The following is a 24,021-nucleotide window of genomic DNA, read 5'->3' on the forward strand; positions in this document are numbered from 1 at the left end:
TCGCACATATATATTTTCCCTGCTGCTCTCACCTGACCTCGCGCCATTTGGTTAAATCAACTGCTATCGAACCATAAAAACGCGATTGCATTCAGTGAGCTCATCTTTTAGTTGTTTTCCACTCTAAACTGATTTACAGGTACATCGCATTACCTTCCATCGTGGCCCAGTTACAGGCATTTTGGTCGCCGGCGCTTGCGATGTGCTCATCTCGGGCAGCCACGACAAGAACATTTGTGTCTGGGATCTGGAGAACTACACCTTGTTGAACACCATGCAAATGACAAGCTCTGTGCTGCGCATCGATATCTCCTGGAATTCGGTAAGTATGACCATAATTTAGAGAATTCTTTTTAGCCAAACTTGGCCATGGCTGCTTGACAAATGAGTCTCACTTATGATGTCTATGCCATGCAGCGCACTCATAAATCCATGTGATATATGTCGACAAGTTTCTAGGCTACAGACCGTTGAGCGAAAGTTGAGTCAGACATGAAAACAAATAAACAATAAAATAGTTGACATGGCAATTGTGTCTTAAGCGGATAATACGGATTATCCCTTTGAGATACATTCGAATTGAGATTTTATGCAGAAGATTCTTTAGCCTAGAGACTAGGGAGTAAATAGGAATTTTGTCTTTTTATCTTAGCCTTTTTAGAGATCAATTTAAATATATAAATATTTAAATATTTGTTAGAAACTGAAATCAGAAATTAGAACTGGAGTAGCATAAGATACATTTGCATATGAGCATATGCATTTGGCTAAGATACATAAATTAATTCATGTTCGAGTTCGAGTTCTTTGGGCAAAGCAATATATAAAACAAGACTATTTATCATTTTAAGATACAACCTGATATATAATAAGAAAAAAAATAAGATGGTGAGGGAGGTCTTGTACATGAATCTTATTCTATTCAATACACTATTTAAGTAGAATTTTTGAAGGATTTTAAAGACAACAGGACGTATCTATGCAGAGTTCTTGTGTATGCCTTTTAGTCATTGTGACATTTGAAAACAATTTTAAATATACTTAAGCTACGAGTCATGCAATTTTGTAAACTATAAAAATATCTTGTAAATATGTAAAAAAAAAAATATTTTATTTCAAAGAATTTGTTTAAAATTTTTTATAAAAAATATAGATGTATTTATGTTGATCTAGGCAAGCCTATAACCAGATACGTTTAAATGAAACATATATATATATATATATATATATATAGTTTTTTTTTTTTTTTTGCATCATATATTTTCAAAAATGTTTCTTTTAATACAACTCAAAATTAATAAATCAGAGGCTTCCAATTGGCATCTTAACCAAGCATAAATTATAGATGCCAATTGGAAGCCTCTTATTTATTTATTTTGAGTTATATTAAAAGAAACATTTTTGAAAATAATTTATGCAAAAAATAGACTAGATTAAAGTAAAAATTGCTTCTGCCTCTCTCAGCTGATATCGTTTGAGATATATAAGAAAATGTGGGCTTAGCTCTTATTCGACAAGAAATTTACTATCTTAAGTTTGCTTAGGCACACTTACATATATGATTTGGCTAAAGAAAATCAGCCAGCTTCTTTAAATCTATCTTTTCTCTATTTTAATATATCTCAAAATAAATCAGGTATATTTTAAAATAAAGAAATTTACAGATTGATTGAGATTATTCCTCTTATATTCATTTTAAATTTGATTTCAGCTGCTGCAATTTTTCAGCTTCCATTTCTTAACATCAAAATCTTCCTTACATCTGTTTCAAAGACAATAAATAAATAAATTTAGCTACTGAAATATAATATGATTCATCTAAAAATGAGTCAAAGCCTTGCATAAAAATTGAGGCTGCTTCAGCTCTTTTAGCCAAGACTCACATATTTTAAACTGAATCGCCTTAAGCTGAACAATTAAAAGCTTTATGCTCGCATCAGTTTGTGCGGATTATTAAATTCTGCAATAATGTCTTATGCACTCCATCTGTCAGCTCTTTAAGGCCACAAAGGACTTGTGCACATCATAAGCAAGCCAGCTGCGTGTGTGCGTTGTACAAATAACACAAAAATGGCAAAAATCTCTGTCTTAGCCAAGAATTTCATGACAACGGCTCAATTCTACACATGTGTGTGCACGTGTGTGTGTGTGTGCGTGTATCTTTGCACAGTTTAAAGCTGCATTTGATAGATACAGCTAGAAAATAAAAATGCTTGAATATACAAATGTACTTAAAGCAACGGAGGATAGAGCTGAAGCATGTCGCAGCTTGATGGAGTGGGCGGGCGACTAAAAGGGCGCATGCTTGATGTGGATAGGAGTTAGAGGAATAGCTGCAGCAGCAGCAGCAGTGTCGTCTGCCTGGCGGGTTGATTCTAATAAGTGATTTTGGCTTAGAAGATCCGCATTACGAGGCAAATCCTTTGTTGTCAATCAGCTTGACAAAAAGCTCTAGCAACTGCTGCTGCTGCTATCTCTGTGTGTGTGTGTGTGTGTGTGTGTATCTGTCTCTATCAATATGTATTGCACACTTAGCAGCAATTTGGCACGCCAAACAATATCAACAGAGACATTTTGTCAATGGTAGCTATGAGGTATCTAGGGGCCAGGGGAAGTATCTTAGCTGCGCGACAATTGATGCATGTTTCAAGTGCTTCGCGGTGTTTGTGTGCTTAACAGACGCCCGCTGTGTAGGTGGCTGCCGCAGGCCTTTAAAGCTCGCATCTGATTACAGCTGATATTGGAGACAGCGCCGCGTCGACTGTCACTTGAATTACCAAACGTAGCCAAGCAGAGCATGCCCAAGGCGACCCACTGCCTCTGCCTCGCCCTCGCCCTCTCCCGGCTGTCAATTAAGCAACTCGCATTTCTTGTACGTTAGCCAAAAGTATAACCGAAATTGTTGGGCTTATCGCATTAAGCAGAAGTGCCGAAAATTGAACAAATTGGCTATAAGCACGTCGCTGATAACCCGCGTCTAAGCAGCTCGTTCGCGCACAATTTTTGAGCCTCAAATTGAAATGTAATTTTCCACACACACACACACACACACACACACACATCAGAGACTCATGTGTGTGTATTATTGCCAGCTAGCCAGCCACTTGAGAGACAATTCCTTTATCCTGCCATGCCCAGGCGGGCACTCTTTCTGGCTCGCGGACAGCCGTGGCCGTGTGGCAAATGGCAAACGGAAATCAACTTTCTTACACTTTAGCTTACATCCTGATGGCTTTGCAGCACGCTAAAGTCTCAGCGCCTAGCCCCAGCTCGCATTTCGCTTTTCCCATCGTCTGGCCAGGCATTTCCTCTGAAAATTGAAATGTTGCAATGAGCCAAATGGCCCTTGCGACTGGCGTCCTTGTCATTTGCTTCAGCGTGACGACTTCTTTTTCTCCTTCTGCTTCTGCTTCGTCGTCGTCTTCGTCTTCGTCTTGTTGTTGGCATTTTTCAATTTCCCGACTCGCTGCGAGAAATTTATTAATATTTAAAAGCAATCAGAGGCAAGACGCGATGTTTGCAAAAAATAAGAATAAGATAAAGATAATATTCGATTTGGCACTGCGCCAGGAATAAACTTAAAATTTATAAATTTTTTTTATTTTTTGGATTCTTAAATTGAATTTGGTTGCCAAAAAATAAAAGTTATTCAATTTAGTTGTGAGTGGGAAAGTCTTAAGGAAACGAAGAGAAAGGAAGGAGGAGACAGAGAGAAAGACACAGAAACGGATGGATAGAGAAAGGGAAAGTTAGCGAGGAAAAAAGCGTGTGAGAAAAGAGTAAGAGCAAGAGTAATGAGGTCACAAAGAGATTGAAAGAGTGAAATAAAGGAAAGTAAGGAAAGGGACAATTATAGAGAAAAGAAACAGTATATAAAGAAAGAAAAGATTGAGGGATTGAGAGTGAGGGACAGAGAGTGAAAGAGAAACAGAAAGTTACAGAACAAAAGAGTCTGAGCGAGAGAGAGGACGAGAAGAAGAGTAAAAAAATGCTGAAGTGGGAAAGTAAGAACGTAAAAGAGATAAACAAGTAACTAGATAGATAGATAGAAAGATAAACAGAGAGATAGAGAGAGAGCAGGCAAGAGAGTGCCAGAAGATTGGGAGATATATTTATACAACTTAAGATCAATTACTCTATAAATCTATATATAACTTTTATCTCTCATTCCTCTTTCATACTTCTTTCGTAACTTTTCAAATTGTCTCTGGCGCGCACCTGCCACTCTACCTCTATTGCTTACTATCGTAAACTATCTCTTTTCCTCTCCATGTCGCTCTCTCCCTTCCTCTCAGCATCTCTGTCTCTTACCCACAGAAACTTCTTAGATTGCAATTATCTACGCTACAGTTGCAAAGAGAGTTTGGCAGAGGAATATTAAATCAGAAATATATATGGGAAAAGCAAGTCAACAGATTTTTAGCAAGTTCCCAAAGAAAACTCTCCTGGCAGTTAGTGGAATTTGCCCACAAAAGCTGCTTCCATTTACAAGAATCTCTAAAGTTGCCTATAAAATGCGTTGCTTATTTTCTTGGCCAACTCTAGCAACAATTTCGCTCAGTGTAGCTTAACAAAAGTTTCAACAGTGGAATGCAATTTATTAATATTTGATTGGGTACGGCAAACCAGTATAAGCAGAAATGCGTAGCGAGAAAGAGACAGAGAGAGAGAGCGAGAGGGAGAGAATGAGTGAGGGCGAGATAGACTGACTGAGTTGGCCTTTTGTCGCCATCAAATGGCAGGGAATGCATTAAAATAGCGTTGAAAATGTCAATTAAATGCATTTAATATACATTGTACTCTCGCCTTGCTGCAGGTCTTTCTGCTGGCGCTCTGCGAGGACAATGCGCTATACGTGCGCACTCTGGCCACTGGCAAGGAGCTGCACACGCTCAAGGGACACAAATCGCGGGTGAGCAACAGATTGCAAAGGACAAATGCTCTCTAGCTATATATTCTATATATCTATATGCTATATCTAGGTACGCAGCATTTGCATTGGCAAGGACAGCCAGCGCTGTGTGGTGGGCTGCGAGGATACGCGTGCGCTCATCTATGATATGCACTCGGGCAAGTTGGTGCGGTCGATGCCACCGAATCCGGGTCCCATGACAGCCGTCTATGCGATGGAGAACGATGACTTCCTGATCACAGTGGGCGGCAATAAGATAACGTTCTATTCGTTCCGCAACGAGGAGCTCTACGTGAATCCCTACTCGAGGCATCCGCGCCGCAAGCGCAGCCTCAAGCGCCACACGCAGGCGCAGCGCTCGCCCTCAACCACACTTCCACCCATCACATGCTTCGACTTGTCGCGCGACTCACAGCAGGTGGCCATTGCCTCCGGCCGGAGTGTGCACCTGATGCGCATCAATACGCCGGAGTATCAGAGCACTCTGGAGGGCCACACCTGTGTGGTGAACTGTCTCAAGTTTGCGCCAAATGGCGAATTTTTGGCCACGGGCGGCGATGATCGCTTGGTCCAGGTGTGGACCTTAGCTCTGGGCGAGATCAATCACACGTTCAAAGGACACGCAGCACCGGTTATGCAGCTCGTCGTGCTCATGGACTCGCTGAGAGTAATCTCCACAGATCGCGAGTCTATGATGCTCGTGTGGATGGCCGATTCGGGCAATCTGCTGCAGACCATACAGGGCCCCTATAAGAATCTTGCGGCCACCAACAACATGCGCTTCGCCGTCTCTAGCAACGGCGACAATACCCTAAAGATCTGGTCCCTCACGCAGGAGGACGAAAAGTTTTCCGTTTCGCATTCGGATGAGATAACCTGCTTCGAGATCAGCGCCGACAGCATTTACATCATAACTGGATCGCGGGATATGTCGCTCAAGGTGTGGCAGTCGATGGGCGGCAAGCTGAGCCAGGTGCTCGTTGGCCACAGCGATGCGGTCACCTGTGTCGCCGTCTCTGTGACCAATAAGACGCAAGTCATCTCCGGCTCAAAGGATATGAATTTAATTATCTGGGATCTGCTGACTGGCGAGGAGGTGCACACGCTGGCTGGCCATTTGGGCGCTGTCATTGGCGTCAAGGTGTCTGCCGACGGTAAGCAGCTAATCACACCCCCTAGCAAAACGCCCGCCTGTTCATGTGCTGCTTGCTGCCTTTTCAGGCTCCACGGCTGTGTCTGGCAGCGATGACAAGACCTTAATTGTTTGGGAAACAAAGCGCGGCCTGGCGCTTACCTCGCTGCAGATGCACGTGCCCTTCACCCACTTCGACATTAGCCTGGAGGTGTCACGTGTGCTCGTTCAGCTGGTGGATAGCTACAATTTGCCCGTCATCTGTTTGCACAATACGCCGGCGCAATATGTCAAGCTGCCCACCTACTCCGGGCCCAGCAAGGATGTGGAAGGTATGAAGCGACAGGCGAGTGCCCTTGAGATTCCCACCCAACCTGCTCTCTCCTCTCAGATTTGCGTCCGCAAGGCCCCAAGCGTCAGATGAAGCGATTGCTGAAGAAGGAAGTCTCCCTGGACACCTATACCTGGCAGAAGAAGTACGGGCATTTGACCTCGTCCGTTATGATGGCTCAGGTGGACGAGCGTTTGAAGCGACGCTTTAGCGTCTCGGCCAGCATGGAGGAGATCTCAAAGATAGCCGAAACCAAGACAGGCGCCTCCCAGGCCAATCTCGGGCCCGAGCAGGCAGCCCTGGCTCAGTCGCAGCATTTCGATCAGCTGGAGGCGCTGTGGAACAAACGTTCGCCGCCTCGGCGGCGCCACAATGCGGTAAGTTGACTGCCGCCAATTGTGGCAGCTAACTGTGCCATTCTGTCTGTATGTAGTGCGTGTCACGAACAGGCACGAGCCAACACGAGCTGGCTTTATGTAGACGCCTTGTACATTATCTTTTGATTTACTTTTATGTTTGACTTCTTTGGCTTCGTCTCTGTACGCTTACACAACTTGCAACTTGCAACATGCAACATGTGCCACACTTACGTATACGTATATATAGGGTCTGTCGCGGCAGACGTCGCTGGTAGAGGACCGCTTAGAGTCCTCCGACGATGATGAATACCAGGATGAGCGCGCAGGTATGTTGTCAGCCTCCTACGACCACATCCATATGCTCGCACGCTTGCCCGGCATCCGAACCCTGCACGATGCATGGAAGACCAGTAGTTTGCGTGTCTCTCGCACTCGAACCAAATTTTATGTCAGCACGCCACCCCACACCAGCAACAACAACAACAAACCCACCAACAGTACCGACCTCGACAGACCTGACAATGTCAACAGCTCTAGCTGCGAGGCGGTGCAAGCGAGTGGCAGCCAGGATGCGCCCGATTTGGTGCGCGATCTGCTGCAAGCCGAGCGTCCCGTTACGCTGCGTCAGTTCTTCAATTGGCCCAGTCTCAAGACGCACTTGTGGCGCAATCGCCGGCAGCGTCAGTGCCAATCGCTGCAGCCGCATTTTCGTCTCAATGTGCCGCAACGTTTGCGTGCCACGCCCATTGTTGTGGTCGAGAACTATGATTGTCGGCAAGTGCAGCAACTGCGCACCGATCTAGTGCTGCATCCACAGACCACACAGGCCACACTCGGCACCATACTGGCCGAGGAGCCTGCCAATGTCAGCCAGTCATCCAAGAAGCTGCGTCGTTCGAGCAGCTCTTGCGGCTTCTGGAGCAAACGCTGGCCGCTCTTTCGCAGCAAGTCGCAGCGAAAAACACGCGTCGCCCCCACCGAACCGACCACTGCCGATTGCAATGACTGTGTGACGCAATGAACCACCATCACCACCCAAGAACCACTTGCACGAACTGCTACTACTATATCTCTGACCATTCTACACTCTGCACCCACACAACTTTTGCTTAAGTAGTTGTTAGCCAACTTTTACTCTAAACAATCTGCCCACCCTGCAGGATAAACATTTCATTTGGTATTTGTATAAGATTTGCATCCTTTTTGTTGTACATTGAGCAAGGAGCTTCTGCAGTTCTTGCGCTTCCTTATTTGCAAAAGAATTTTAAAATATTTACCTAAATTTTTATAAGCGCACAAAAGTAGGCAACGATTTTTTGTAATAATTTTTTTCTTCGTTTAACGTATTAAAACTATTTAAAAAAAATTAAAACTAAGCAACCAATTGTTAATATATTAATGCAAAATGTTAATTACGATTATTATTACATTTATTATTAATATTATTTTTATTATTAATATTTTAAATAAGTTCAAATATAGAATAAGCATCAGCTTGTCATTAGTACCATTATTGCTTGAAAATCCTAGGCTAAGCCATTTCTGTGTCCTTAAGAAGGGCTGACAATTGTCATGCATTAATTTGCCAACACAAGCATTTATTGCTTGCTTCCAAGAAACTTGAATTTGTGCTTGTGTCCTGGAAACCCTTGAAATTCCATTTCATACTCTCGTCTTCTACAAGTTCACAAACATAAGTCCTTAAGCCCTTAACTCTTAGATTTCAGCTAAAAAGGCAGATTTCATATTCAAAAACAAGCTAGAATCATATTCTTGCTGTCTTAGAATTGTAAGCAACAACCAGAGCGGATTACATCAAAACTTTAGAGTGTCAAGAGACCAGAAATTGTAAGATTCCAAATGAGAGCAAATAAATCCTTAACTAACTTAAAAACTACAAGGACAATTTTGATGTGCTTTTGACAAATGAGTAACTAGGTAAATACGAATCGTAGGACATACAACTTGCCAGGATATTCAAGGATATGGCTGAGCCATAGCTATTATTCCCCAAAAGGATGTGCTTTGATCCTTAGATAACATCACAATTTTGTCATGTTAATCTATGTAATGTGTCCTTCTGTACCCAACGGACCATGTCCTGCGAAAATCCGTTTGGATATGGCCGAATTAGAGCTTGTTTTCCAATATAGGACATTTTACATAGCCAAAACTCAGTCGTATCCTTAAGGATCTAGAAAGAACATACCTTTTTGAATTCGTGACAGGCAGGACTATCGATTGGCATTTCAGAATTCCCACTTTTCGACCAAAAATTTTGCTTCCAATTTTTGCAAGGGGTATGGTCGAAAAGTGGCCAACAGCCATTTTATCTCGGCCATTTGAAGGACTATCGACATGTCCTTTGGACCAATTAGAGTGCCCAATGTCATCATAAATAATCAGCAATCAAAAGGACGAAAGTCCTTCAAACAGCTGAGCAATAAGTACTTTTTCTTGTGTACTCTGGAGGGTTTCGCGACTAACGTCGCCAAAGTAGCCCCATCTGGATATGCAACAAAATTTAGTGTGGTCTCAAGAGTTGCCCCTGTTTGGTATGCTATATTTTTTTCTCTACAATTTTTTAGCTACTTTCTAGCCCTTTCTGCTCGCCTGGTACTTGAGCTGCATTTTCATTCAAATTTCGGCAGCCAGACGGCCGCAACGGTTGCCCCTGTTGGGTATGCTATAATTCTTTGTTCTCAAATTTTTTAGCTACTTTCTAGCCATTTTTGCTCGTCTGGTATTTTAGCTGTATTTTCATGCAAATTTCGGCAGCCAGCCGGCCGCAACGGTTGCCCCTGTTGGGTATGCTATGGTTTTTTCTCTGCATTGTTTTTAGCTACTTTCTAGCCATTTCTGCTCGCCTGGTATTTTAGCTGAGTCTTTAGGTTAGGAACGTTTCGACCGTTGATTTTTGGAATTGAAAAATGGCCCCTTGAAGTAAAGAAAATTAGGTTTTTTAGTTATTATTATTATTTATTATATTCTCTTAACTTTAACAAATTTGTTGTTTACTTAAACTATTTAATTTATTTATAACTTTTAAAAACAAATATACAGCTACGTGTAGAACTTATAAAATGGTTGTTTATTGTTTTAAATAGTGTTTACACGGCTATGGTTGCAGGCAGATTAGATTCCAGACTGTTCGCACTTCGGTAGGGTAATAGCATCTGATCTGAAAAGATACAAATATGTTATAAACATATTAGATAAATTGGAGAGACTCGACAAGATAAACTTGTTTACAATTGTAAAGCTCTATAAGTCAAATCTTTATTACATTTTTCTTTCTCAACATTATTTCCTGCATTGTAACTATGCGCAGTTAGTTCGCTCTTAAAATATGTTATAGTATTTTATGTGTAGTGTTTATCTTTTTATTATAAACAAATTACGTATATTTTATCCATAAGCAAAAGGCAGACAATTCGAACTGAAAGGTAAGTATTTAGCAAGTTAAAGCTTCTAGTCAGCGCTTAAATTGCATACGAGTTCCGCTTTAAGGCGTGATATATATATTTTATTTCACACACAAGCACACACCATTTACGTTTTGTATCATTTTTATCGAGTTAATCGTGCTGAAATTCAGTTGATGGCAATTTATGGCATTCGTGCGTGTGTGTGTGGCATACGCCACACGTTGCCCGGCAACGTTTTTAATCAATTTAATCGCGTCATTTAATTGAATTAAAGGCAATCAATAAATTGCACATGCAACTGCAATTTTCCGTCGAATAGTCCAAATGTGAAACTTCGCTAAAAATCTGTGTCGAGGTAAGCGCTGCGTTGCCGCAGTTTCCACGTTTCCACAGCTTAACAATTCATCAATTCAGTTCACACACAAACACACACCCTTCAGGCATGTTTTGTTGCTTACTTACGTACGTCTAAGCGCCGTCATCAAACCTGGAAAAAGCAATCAGAGAAGAAAGAAAAGAAAATCAAATATAAATTGAAAAGTTTTTGTATCATATGTAAATGTTACTATATGCTATGTTTATAACAGAGTTAAGTTAAAAAAGCTACAATCATCATATATGTTATATATATATATTGATTCCAATCGAAAGTTTTATGCCCGTTCGTTTCTCTTATTCACTCACTCACTTCTCACACAGACATATACACACACTCTCTCTCTCTCTCTTTCTAACTCTCGATGTGTATATATAAATTTGACAGTTTATTCAAGTTTTGTTAAATTAAGTTGCTTTTGCAACTCAACTTGTTGGTTATACACACACACACACACACACACACACACATATTCTCTTCCTCTTGCTCTCGCTTTCGCTCTGTGTGTGCGTGTGTGTGTTTCTGTTTTTGGCAATAGCAACCACTGCCAAAATAAAATGAAATGCAATTCTTTCATTTCCAACCAAAATGCCAACTGCCAACCAACCACAACCACCCAACAAACCAACATCAGCTACCACCAGTTTGAAAACCAGTTCCCGCAGCTCACTGCAGCATGCATCACAGCAGTAAAAACAACAGCAACAACAACAACAACATCAACTGCAATAACAACAACAACACAACAACAGCAACGCCTGCGTATGATAAATAATCAAATAACAAAATATTTATCAATTACAATTTATTACTTGGCTAAAACAACGTTAAAAGCAACAATAACTCGACAGCATAGAAAACTGCAATTCTCTCTCTTTCTCTCTTTTTCTCTACTTGATATTTGGCATGCTCTGTCTCGCTCTCTCAAACTCCCCCTCTCCCTCTCTCTTTGTCAGTTTAGCACATTCCAGCAGCTAAACACTGCGCGCACCGAACCCGTACAATATCCAACAAAATTTGCGCCCTTCTCATCCGACTCTAGCTCAAAATTTTTCAAATTTATATCTTTATGACGTGCTTAATTGATTCAATTTGTACTTTCTAGACGATTTCGACGAGTTCTTTTAGTCTGTTAACAAAATACAAGCTAACACACATATACCATCTTATCTAAACGGGGCTATTATAAATCGATTTAGACCCGCGATCCGCATTACCTTTCAAAGATACTAGCATACCTCACTGCAAATGCTGAAATATTTTTGAAATCTATATAAAAACTATAAATAAATAAAAAGCATAAACAAATTTAAGCATAAAGATTAATTAAGCTATAATTCGTACACTTAGTTGTTGGCCATGTTTACCCCAAAAAAAAAAAAAAAAAACAAAACAAAAAAAATTCTCTTTATCTGCGGTCAAAGCTGCGAACTGGCTCAAGTAAGTAGCATTAGCTGATATGCCCTATACATATAGCATATAGCATATAGCATATATATATATATACATATATAAATATCACAAATTTGTCATAGATCTCCTAGAGATGCTTTTGCAATTTGATTTGCAATCACATTTGATTTAGTTTTCTCTCCTTTATTTTGTTCACCTGCAACTAAAAACTATTTAGTTTCTCTTAGTTAGTTATACTAAACAAGAAAAAACAACTGTAGTAACGCAATAATTAGCAAAATCATCAACATTTCTCTTGACTGTATACGATTTGCTCTTATCATATATTATATATAATATTTCCTTTATAATTATTCCTCACGACAGATCACTTCGCTACAGGAGGAGGAGGATACCATAAGGGATAAGGCCTAAAACACACACACACACACTTGGCTAATGCAAAACAGTTAATTATAATAGTTGTTTAAGTAAATGTTTTAAATGTTAAGCAATAATTGAGCAATTGGCTTCAACAAACACACACACACATACCAAGCCCCAACTCAAGTGATCTCTGTTTTATAGATTTCTTAAAACTTTACTTTAATATATATTGTCTTTTCGTCTTTTCGTTCAAGTTGACTAAGTTCTCTTTATACTCGAGTAAAACTCAAATGTTTTGTTGTGCTAGAAACCCTTTCTAAAAACCGTAGTCTCTAAAAGCAAAAACCACCGTCTCAGACTTTATAGAATTTAGCTCTGTAAGTGAACAAATTTTGAAATTTTAATGTTGTAGAATGTTTTATGTACTTAACAAAAAACTAACAACAACAACAACAACAACAACAACAAGTTGTTGCAATTATATATAGCAAGTAGTTTATATAGAGGACACAAATAGCGAAAAGCCACAGAAACTTCAAAAGGGGTTAAAAGCGTAACTATGCTTAACAAATAAAGAAAGAAAGTAAGAAAGAAGAAGGAAAGAAAATAAGAAAGAAAATTAAACAAACAGTCAAGAAATTTAACAGTTTGTCACAAAAGTAATGCCACAACAAATGCTGACTAGAAATTTATAAACAACTTAATCGAAGAGCTCATTTGACTTCAGTTCTGTTCAGCATTGTAAATATTAAGTAAATGTGTATAATATATATATATACATAAACAGGTATATATATATACATACATATATATGTGTAGTTATTTAGCACATATCCATGTGTTTCGTGTGTATTTAGTTTAAGCATCGACTCTGTTCTAAGCGCACTTATTTTCTATCAGTTTCGCACGCATCTTAGATCAACTTCAATAACTATCTGACAATCAGAACGAAACAAAAACAAAAACCAAGGAAAAAAAACCCCAATTTGTAGTATTTAGAGAGAACACACACATAAAGCTATAGGCTGAAGCCGAGTCTAAATAGAGAACACACACTGTCTATGTCTATTACAAGAATTAAATTAAACTTTACTGCGTAACAGCAACAAGAAATTGTCTTTTATTAATGATGCAGCTGAAACGTTGGCTAATGATCGAAATAACTAATTGCTTAGCGCTGATTAACAGGTAATTTATGCAGGTGAGTAGCAAGCATATTCGATTTATTTGATCGGCAGCAGCAGCAGCAACATTTTTATTACACACGACACCGTGTTTTTGGCCTTGTTGCTGGCGCTGCTGCTGCTACTGCTGCATGTCAAATGGCTAACAAAGCGGGCCAACTGAGCCGCAGACTCAGCCATTTTGTTTGCACTGTCTAATGAGAAAAGTTTGCGCAAAACATTGACAATGAAAGCATTTGATAACAGTCGGTGCGTCAGAGACAGCAAGGGAAGTGGAGCGAGAGGGAGACGAGCCACAAAACAGGCAACCTGAGACCCAAATTGTAATGTGGGTTAAGCCTGTGTGTGCCTGTATGTGTGTATGTGTGTGTGTGTATGTGTGTGGTTGACATTGAGCTGAGGAAACATAAACCCATTTTCGGTTACAATACACAAAGAGTAAAACAAATCTTTATGCTGTGCACACACACACACATATATATATATGTATATGTATATAAGTTAACACATAACATTTAATATAGGGTATTTCATAAGTTTATAACCAACCCTCGCTATCGCGTGTTTCGTAAGTTAAGAAACAGCCCTCGCAATTGCGACACTGCATACTTTGTATCAGCGCGCTATAACTGCAATGGTCAGCGGCGGTAACCAGATACTTTTGTTTACTGCAAGAGTTTCCGTTATTGCCTAAGATTGCTGAGTCGGCTTGCCGACCATGACATTGTGGTGTGATGCGAGTTTTGGCTTAGCTTAAGTGAAATATTCTATGTAGCTAAAAATCAGTTTTGCATTGAAGTTTGAAGAATAAACCCGCACTACTCCGGCACACCGCCGTAATCAAATTGTTATATTTCTGATCATTGCTGAGCCACAAGGCCAGTTAATAGAAAAGGGGGTGAAGTCAAACCCTCCAACATAATCATCATAAGAAGATTATAATTACCCGACCAACGCTGGACCTGCCACCGACGCCTAGCTCATCGCTGGACCAGCAACTTATTGATTAAGACTATAAATACCCGATCAACGCTGGACCTGCCACCGACGCCTAGTTCATCGCTGGACCAGCAACATATTAATTGGCGCCCAACGTAAAAAAAAAAAAAAAAAAAAAAAAAAAAAAAAAAAAAAAAAAAAAAAAAAAAAATTTTTTTTTTGGAATTTAAATCAGAATTTCATATTGCGATTGCCTGACAACGTCATAGCCGAATGCGATGGAAAAACCCACACACTGCAGAGTTGCACCGCTTCACCTGGAGCCACCTTTTGTCGTCTGGCATTAGAGAGTTCATGTGCCAAAGAGCTCCATGCAGGTGGCACGGCACACTGTGAAATCCAGCCGAGCAACCTGGAAATAATCACCCACGTAGATGATGGAATCATCATTCTTAACGACGGGTCCGCAAGGATCCAGGTGGATAACGGCACTGAAATCCAAGTACACGGCACGCATCTCATTACGTTCGGGGACCGAGTCGCGATCAACGGGACTCTGTTTTACAACCACAACAACGTACGCAATAGAGTCCCGGGCATTGCCAACTCTCCCTTGCTGAACATCACTGCCAGCCAAGATGTCCTCAGCCTCCCTTATCTTCATCGTTTAAATGAACGTAATTTGGAGGAGATACAGCAATTCAAGAAAGACGCCGGAACTGATCAAGCTTATCGTGTGGCATTCATCATTGGAGGTATATGCTGTGCTTTAATCTGCATTGGCCTCACCCTTTGGCGGTTCATCGACGCAAGGAAGTCTGCGAAGCAATTACGAGAAGTCGTCGCCGGAATTGGGTCGGCCGAGGGCGGCCTTACACTTGAAGGGGGAGTAGTTAACACATAACATTTAATATAGGGTATTTCATAAGTTTATAACCAACCCTCGCTATCGCGTGTTTCGTAAGTTAAGAAACAGCCCTCGCAATTGCGACACTGCATACTTTGTATCAGCGCGCTATAACTGCAATGGTCAGCGGCGGTAACCAGATACTTTTGTTTACTGCAAGAGTTTCCGTTATTGCCTAAGATTGCTGAGTCGGCTTGCCGACCATGACATTGTGGTGTGATGCGAGTTTTGGCTTAGCTTAAGTGAAATATTCTATGTAGCTAAAAATCAGTTTTGCATTGAAGTTTGAAGAATAAACCCGCACTACTCCGGCACACCGCCGTAATCAAATTGTTATATTTCTGATCATTGCTGAGCCACAAGGCCAGTTAATAGAAAAGGGGGTGAAGTCAAACCCTCCAACATAATCATCATAAGAAGATTATAATTACCCGACCAACGCTGGACCTGCCACCGACGCCTAGCTCATCGCTGGACCAGCAACTTATTGATTAAGACTATAAATACCCGATCAACGCTGGACCTGCCACCGACGCCTAGTTCATCGCTGGACCAGCAACATATTAATTTATATACATATATAAACTCACACACATATATATATATATGTATATGTATATATACATATATAAACTCATAGACATGCACACACACTCGCACTCGCACTTGCTCTTCCCATCGATTGTTATTTAAACTTTTGTTTGACCGAAACAAAGTAACATATTTCGATTTTCATTTCGTCCTTTGAACTAAATACATTTACACACATAAATTAATAGTTGTAAGGACATATATGATTGCCACGAATGTCGTTAAAGAGCGCCTTAAAGGCTTTAAGACGTTCTGTTAAAAGCAGACAAGCAACTGGTTGCGGTTGCTTAATATAATAATATAATAATATAATAATATAATAATAAATTAATATAATAATATAATAATATAATAACATAATATAAAAAATAATCATAAAATAAAATAATATATAAATTATATTAAAATAATAATATATGAATATAATATAAGAATTTAATAATTTAATAATAAATTCTTATATATTACATATATATTCGATTTTTACCATTTATAACTAAAGATTTGCAATCAAAATTTCTTTTCTAAAACTTTGGCAAATTTTTAAAAGAAATGTGATTTAATTTTATAATTTTTTTATCGCATTCGAGTCTGAACTATTTGAAAACTTTGACTAAATGTGAATTTTTGAACAGATTTTTAAAGAATTTTCATTTCAAATGTGTATTAATATTAATTCAATGCTTTTAACAATATTTTACAGTTTTTCCACTTTTGAAAATTGAGTCAATAGCAAAAGAAAAACTCGCAACTTGAATTTTCTATACATAACTCGAGAATCGAAAGCTCATTAAACTAAAAAGAAATTTATGCAAAATTAATATATATAATTATAATATACCTATCGCAGTCTAAGCTGTGCTACAATAATGAATTAATTAAACAAAATTTAAAATTGCCTGGAAAAGTCGAGAGCCTGCGAATAGTTTGTTCACATTTTCACTCAAATTTATGATTGCTCCTATGAAAAAAGCTGAGTGCAATTATTTATAATAAAAGTTTTCAGCTGCCGCTGCATAATATCAGAAAATTCTATTGTACTTTTGCTTTGCTAAACAATGAATTCAAATATAGCTATATATATATATATATAAATATATAGATATATAAGTTAACACATAACATTTAATATAGGGTATTTCATAAGTTTATAACCAACCCTCGCTATCGCGTGTTTCGTAAGTTAAGAAACAGCCCTCGCAATTGCGACACTGCATACTTTGTATCAGCGCGCTATAACTGCAATGGTCAGCGGCGGTAACCAGATACTTTTGTTTACTGCAAGAGTTTCCGTTATTGCCTAAGATTGCTGAGTCGGCTTGCCGACCATGACATTGTGGTGTGATGCGAGTTTTGGCTTAGCTTAAGTGAAATATTCTATGTAGCTAAAAATCAGTTTTGCATTGAAGTTTGAAGAATAAACCCGCACTACTCCGGCACACCGCCGTAATCAAATTGTTATATTTCTGATCATTGCTGAGCCACAAGGCCAGTTAATAGAAAAGGGGGTGAAGTCAAACCCTCCAACATAATCATCATAAGAAGATTATAATTACCCGATCAACGCTGGACCTGCCACCGACGCCTAGTTCATCGCTGGACCAGCAACATATTAATTGGCGCCCAACGTAAAAAAAAAAAAAAAAAAAAAAAAATTTTTTTTTTGGAATTTAAATCATATTAAACAAGCTTGCAGAAAAATTACGATTTATCCTGTCATTCACAAGAATTTCATATTGCGATTGCCTGACAACGTCATAGCCGAATGCGATGGAAAAACCCACACACTGCAGAGTTGCACCGCTTCACCTGGAGCCACCTTTTGTCGTCTGGCATTAGAGAGTTCATGTGCCAAAGAGCTCCATGCAGGTGGCACGGCACACTGTGAAATCCAGCCGAGCAACCTGGAAATAATCACCCACGTAGATGATGGAATCATCATTCTTAACGACGGGTCCGCAAGGATCCAGGTGGATAACGGCACTGAAATCCAAGTACACGGCACGCATCTCATTACGTTCGGGGACCGAGTCGCGATCAACGGGACTCTGTTTTACAACCACAACAACGTACGCAATAGAGTCCCGGGCATTGCCAACTCTCCCTTGCTGAACATCACTGCCAGCCAAGATGTCCTCAGCCTCCCTTATCTTCATCGTTTAAATGAACGTAATTTGGAGGAGATACAGCAATTCAAGAAAGACGCCGGAACTGATCAAGCTTATCGTGTGGCATTCATCATTGGAGGTATATGCTGTGCTTTAATCTGCATTGGCCTCACCCTTTGGCGGTTCATCGACGCAAGGAAGTCTGCGAAGCAATTACGAGAAGTCGTCGCCGGAATTGGGTCGGCCGAGGGCGGCCTTACACTTGAAGGGGGAGTAGTTAACACATAACATTTAATATAGGGTATTTCATAAGTTTATAACCAACCCTCGCTATCGCGTGTTTCGTAAGTTAAGAAACAGCCCTCGCAATTGCGACACTGCATACTTTGTATCAGCGCGCTATAACTGCAATGGTCAGCGGCGGTAACCAGATACTTTTGTTTACTGCAAGAGTTTCCGTTATTGCCTAAGATTGCTGAGTCGGCTTGCCGACCATGACATTGTGGTGTGATGCGAGTTTTGGCTTAGCTTAAGTGAAATATTCTATGTAGCTAAAAATCAGTTTTGCATTGAAGTTTGAAGAATAAACCCGCACTACTCCGGCACACCGCCGTAATCAAATTGTTATATTTCTGATCATTGCTGAGCCACAAGGCCAGTTAATAGAAAAGGGGGTGAAGTCAAACCCTCCAACATAATCATCATAAGAAGATTATAATTACCCGATCAACGCTGGACCTGCCACCGACGCCTAGCTCATAGCTGGACCAGCAACTTATTGATTAAGACTATAAATACCCGATCAACGCTGGACCTGCCACCGACGCCTAGTTCATCGCTGGACCAGCAACATATTAATTTATATATATAGATATATATATATATTATATAAATATATATATATATCTATATATATATATATATATATATATATATATATATATATATATATATAGATATATATATATATTTATATAACTGTATATAGCCCACACATTTAGCTTTGTCTACACTCGACTGCCTTTTCTCTTATATATGTATAAAAAAAATCGTGGCAACCGCAAGGCTTAACTAACCTTTTTTTTGGCTTTTGTGTTGCCCTGTTTTTTTTTTGTTGCTGCTGAAGCGGCTATTGTGTGGAATTCTTTTTAGTCATTTTCGCTTTAGCCCGAGGGCTTCTAATTACTTTTGTTTTAGCCAGCGGCAAACCGCACGGACTGTGCGCCTGCCAAGTCCTGTCGACCGAAACTCATTGAAAACTGATGCTGTGATGAATTGTGTGCCGCTCGAATGGAATTCAGTGCGGCTTTGTGCTCGTATTTATTGAACCGCAGTCAAATGAAGTGCATGACTGTGTACCAGCAGCTGCCATTACACTGACTAATTGAGGAGCACCAGCAGCAGCAGCATCAGCAGCAGCTGCAATCCAACCACACCAACAGCAACAGCAAACTGTTAGCTAGATGAATCAGAATTTGCTGCCAGCTTTAACAAATTCTCATCACTTTAGTGTATTTTGTGCTTAGATGGCGCATTAGCTGCACGAGCGACTCTCGAACTGGCGTAATTGCAGCTGCATGAGGAGGAGAAGCAGCACGCATACACAGCGTATGACAAGCCAAAGGCATATATCACGCATACGCAGCGTATGACGAGCAGGAGAAGGCGGCACACACACGCAATTAAGGCGACCAGCTGCCAAAAAGTTTGCAATCTGTGCGCTTTTGTCAGGACTTTTGGCACAACAATGAGCATGTATTAGGAACTTTTGTGTAGTTTTGTGGGCTTTTGCCAGAGAGCTAGAAAGTTGCGCTGAGCTGAGAAAAGAAACTATCGCGCTTAAACACAAGCCAACTGCAAATGACGATTAAGTAAGCCACTTGCCCAGCCAGAGAGAGAGAGAGAGAGAGAGAAAGCGAGGTCTTAAGCAGTTTCTTGCTCCAAGTTCTTGCTACATTTGGCATGCATAATTCTCCATATATTGCATTAAAAGCTGCTGTGCCACAGCTGGAGCTCGTTTAGGAAAACAAAAGAACGAAAGAAACTTAGCTGACATCAGTTTTATGAGCCAGCTTCTCCGTTGCTTGGGAATTGCATTCAATATTGTTTATCATTTTAATAAGTAGTTATTCCCGCGCACACACTTCAGTTATGTATTTTTGTTCAATATGCTTAAGCTGCAAATGCTCGCTGGCAATCAGCTAAAAGCATCCAAGCGAATGCTAAAAAATGCATTACGATTACGCCAGCAGCAGCGCATCCTGCTGCACACAGATATCAAAAACCAATTTCCGCTCTGCTCTACCTAATCCCACATAACAATGAAATGACAGCGGGTGCTTATGCAAAGCAGGCCAAGAGACGTTGCCCGGGCAACGTCTCAATAGCTAATAGTATAACTAGTCAGTCAAGCAGTCGCCCAGTCCAGTCGTCCAGGCAACTGCTGTCAATCGAACAAATAGCAGTAGCAGTAGCAGCAGCAGCAGCAGTAGCTGCAGCAATAGCAATTGAAACTTCCTTTAGTTTTCTTTCAGTACTGAAAGCAAAATGTTTTGGGGTCTCAGCACAGCTTTGGATCTGTACGAGGAGTACCTGAGAGCCTTTAAGATAAAGGATGAGCCGTGTGCAGAAGCGGCAGAGCAGCAGCCTGATGCTCTCAATATACTCATCTGTGGTGGCGCAGATCCAAGGCATGTTATCAAAACTCTAGCCAAACGCTATACACATGGGGCTAAGCCAAAGCTGAAGTTCTATTTGCTGGATGCCTGTGTTGAGATTATGGCCAGGAATATGTTGCTATTGGCTCTGGCTTTGGAGCCGCCTGAGTCGTTTAGCCTGGTCTGCAAGGCGCATCTCTTCATGGACATCTATGGCAATTCGCTGCTGCGTCCCAGTTCGCATCATTATGTGGCGGCCAAAGCACGCACTTTGCTCAACATGATCTGTGACGAGGAGCAGCTGCAACGTTTCGCTCCAATGATCAACATTGAAGCGCTTAAGTACAAGGAGCGCGACGGCTTGGAAATGGCCTTCAGCTATTGGCAGCCGCAGGAGCAGGTCTACGACATACAACGCTACTGGGAGCAGCGAGTGCGCGCTTTGCTAGGATCTCGCTACGATCATCGAGAAGGCGCCTTCGACTGGGATCTGAGCATGACGCTAAAGAGTCGCGAAGCACAGCAAATATGCTCGCAGGAGTATCGCTATTGGAGAGAGTCCGGAGTAGCCTTTGTGTTTCCCGAATACGAGCACTGCAAGCCGAACAAAACATTTGCTGCGGGACTCGTACGCAACGGACGCACCTTTTTGCATCGTGGCTATGTGGGTGACATACAGACGGGTCCCTTTTGTGGCTTTGGGCTGCGCAGCACAGAGGAGCGACTGCATAACTCGGTGCACGGCGAAAATGACTATCGAGCCACAGATATAACCGAGCGCAATCTACTCGAATTCTTTCACGAGCTGCAAACGCAAACCGTTTACGAGCACGACAAAGACATCTCGCGACGTTACGGCTCCACGAAGCTGCTGATGACTCCACTGCTCACCCACAACGAATGCGATGCTAACGAGGGGCAGACGAGCTATGACAAGCCCTGGATCCCAGTGCCCAATGTCGAGGTCCACTTCATTTCGCCCATGGAGATAAAGGAGCTGCAGAAGGGCGCAGTTCGCTGGCAGAACTATTTCGATGTCGCCTTCTTTGCCTACAACTATTATACTTTCTTGAGCAAAGAGTTCTTTAGTGCACTGCGTGAACAATCGCTGTTTGTGCTGGAGACGAAGCTGCTGACTGTGGAGCGCAATGAGCATACACAAAAGTTCGAGTCGACGGCTAAGAAACTATTTAAGGAGGCGGGTTTGCGACCATGCCTCAACTATCAGGCTATCAATGCCAAAAATATGCAATTGAAATATAAGAAGACGCCAGGCGGACCTGGCGACGATGTGGATGAATTTCCCGAGCAGCCGGAGGAAGTGAAGGAAAAGGAATTTGATGAAATGGAAAATTATGAGACTAAACGCCAAATAGAAGAGTTACAAGACGAGCAAACAAGGAAGCCAAATGAAAAGGTGGAGATGCAAGCTGAGCCTCAATGGGAGGGTTTAATAATAGAAGAAATTCAAGAGGTTCCCACAAAGGTGTCAACTGAGAAAGAGAGAACGAAACAAGAGATTCAAAATGAACAGCAAATACTGATAAGCAAAGACAATTCAACGAAAGACTATATAAGACAACTTAGTCAGGTGAAGTTACACGAATATGAGACTAAAAACCCGGACGTGCAATGGAAAATAAAAGAAGAGGGACTAGTGATTGAGGAAATAACCGATGAGGCTGCAAAACGAACATATCAAGATGAACAGCGAGTTAAAGAGCTCGATGGGCCACAACAATTGGATAGTAGTGAAACTGAGTTCCATGACGCTCTGTCAGAAGACCCGCCGGATGCTTAACTAATTTTGCATTTCAGCTACAGCATTAAGTAAAGAATTAATTAAATGCAATGGATTTATACCAGTATATATATTATTTACTTGTTTCGTTTCGTTGTTTTCCTTTTGCCTGTCGCCCAACTCTGTAAATCAAATTCCAATCCCTCTTTGTGTTGGCGCACTTTTCGGGGCCTTTCAATGGCAGTAGATTCATTTTGATCGTTTCCCAACTTAATCAAATGATCGATGCGCACGTTGAGTTGATTAGCTCGCCTATTGAATGCTTGGCGACGTTCGTATTGCTCTGTGCCCAGATCGACGACCTTGCGACGTGGCACATGTCGCAGTGCCGTATCCCAGTCACCAGTTTTCTTTATATCCAACATGATATTTATCATTTGATTGAGGGTTAGCGATTTACCCGATCCTGAGCCCCATTGCAAGTAGCGATCCAAGGGCAGACGCGCCATGCGCAAACCCAAGCGTTTGGCTTTGGCCAGTGAAAGCGGCTCATTGTTCACGGTATCCACCATGGCACCGATTATGTAAACATCATCTGGATTGTATGTGACTAGATCCTCACGGCAATGGGGCGTAAGGTACACCAGCTGACTTTTGGGAAACAGCTCTGTGAAGCACTGGGTATGCACATTCATGGGAAACTCTGGATTATGCATTGTGGGTATGAAACGCTGAAGGCCCTGCATGCATCTACCCGCTAAATTGGCATTGCAATAGTGCAGGTCGAAAGGCTCGTCATTCGCGCGATTCTCTGCAAAGCTCAGCATCAGTTGCTTGGCAGCATTTGAGCTTTCTCGATTATTCATGTACGTATCGTAGGAGCAATCGAATACCATTTTCGGAGCGAATTGCATTGCGCGTGTCAAGCGGTTATTCTGCCAATGATTAATGGTCGTATCGTAGATCCGCAGAAACATGGACGTATGGCCCAAGCCATAGATGATGTGTGTGTTTTCCTCACGCTCCTTGCGCAGGTCAGCCAAGCGACGTTCCGTATCCTCGGCACGCTGCTCCTTTTTGCGTTTCTCCGACTCTTTTTTCATTTCAATTTGCCAAAGAAACCCATAGTATTTGATGCGTGCTGATTTGGTTGGAAGTGAAAGCACATGAGCCCAGTGATGATCCTTGAAGAACTCTAAGGCTGGCACACGGCGTCCTTCCTGATGTGCTATGTCTGCTTCCAGCTGCAATACCTTAAGCCTCTTGTCGCGTTGTTCTTCTGATTCAGTTGTAGTATTATCTGTCAGAGTTGTGGGCGTGGTTTGTGCAAAGGGATTCCCATATCTTCTGTTTGCCGGTTCCAGCTCAGATTCCCCCAATGCAGCATTTTCTTTTGCCTTTATTGTCAATGATGCGCATAGGCAACGTCTCACTTCACTTCGAGTGGCTCCATTTAACAGCAATCTAGCTGTACTCCATTGTATAACATTCTTTAGCATGTTTCAATTAGTTATTTACAAAATATACTGCACTGGATGAAAACTTATGAGCACGCGGAACTTAAATAACTGTAACAG

The 24,021-nt window shown here is 41.1% G+C and overlaps 3 protein-coding genes across 6 annotated transcripts in view; 2 read left to right on the forward strand and 1 right to left on the reverse strand.

Moving 5' to 3' along the window:
* Positions 1-12,985, forward strand: part of LOC111602362 (NACHT domain- and WD repeat-containing protein 1) — a 29,458-nt gene extending 16,473 nt beyond the window's left edge. The window contains exons 11-17 of one of the 3 annotated variants that reach the window (XM_023319375.2): positions 140-322; positions 4,817-4,912; positions 4,983-6,066; positions 6,134-6,376; positions 6,436-6,752; positions 6,982-7,060; positions 12,318-12,985. In XM_023319375.2, the coding sequence (XP_023175143.2) occupies positions 140-322; positions 4,817-4,912; positions 4,983-6,066; positions 6,134-6,376; positions 6,436-6,752; positions 6,982-7,060; positions 12,318-12,358 (2,043 nt within the window). In that variant the 3' untranslated portion in view covers positions 12,359-12,985. Of the gene's footprint in view, positions 1-139; positions 323-4,816; positions 4,913-4,982; positions 6,067-6,133; positions 6,377-6,435; positions 6,753-6,981; positions 8,036-11,172; positions 11,285-12,317 lie in introns of those variants that run through there. The other 2 variants (XM_023319374.2, XM_023319373.2) reach the window with 2 other exon arrangements.
* LOC111602367 (mitochondrial ribonuclease P protein 1 homolog) lies at positions 9,742-24,017 on the reverse strand. Of its 2 annotated transcripts, none has more exons than XM_023319380.2 (3): positions 22,586-24,017; positions 10,629-10,649; positions 9,742-9,915 (listed from the first exon to the last, which is right to left on the reverse strand). In XM_023319380.2, exons 1-2 carry the CDS (start codon positions 23,941-23,943, stop codon positions 10,631-10,633), a joined length of 1,377 nt encoding a protein of 458 aa, XP_023175148.2. In that variant the 5' UTR covers positions 23,944-24,017; the 3' UTR covers positions 9,742-9,915; positions 10,629-10,630. The 2 variants fall into 2 exon arrangements, with proteins under 2 accessions (XP_023175148.2, XP_023175147.2); XM_023319379.2 differs by having other exon boundaries at positions 10,625-10,649.
* LOC111602363 (dynein assembly factor 3, axonemal homolog) lies at positions 20,487-22,560 on the forward strand. The gene has a single exon (XM_023319376.2). It carries the CDS (start codon positions 20,594-20,596, stop codon positions 22,502-22,504), a length of 1,911 nt encoding a protein of 636 aa, XP_023175144.2. The 5' UTR covers positions 20,487-20,593; the 3' UTR covers positions 22,505-22,560.
* Positions 24,018-24,021: the final 4 nt, after the last annotated feature.

This window comes from Drosophila hydei, unplaced genomic scaffold (genome assembly GCF_003285905.1).
Source record: "Drosophila hydei strain 15085-1641.00,03,60 unplaced genomic scaffold, DhydRS2 tig00008122-arrow-pilon, whole genome shotgun sequence".
Taxonomy (NCBI): Eukaryota; Metazoa; Arthropoda; class Insecta; order Diptera; family Drosophilidae; genus Drosophila; species Drosophila hydei.

Excerpts from the sequence above, each read along its gene's own strand:
- LOC111602363 (XM_023319376.2), top strand. The coding sequence starts at position 20,594 with ATGTTTTGGGGTCTCAGCACAGCTTTGGATCTGTACGAGGAGTACCTG.
- LOC111602367 (XM_023319380.2), bottom strand. The coding sequence starts at position 23,943 with ATGCTAAAGAATGTTATACAATGGAGTACAGCTAGATTGCTGTTAAAT.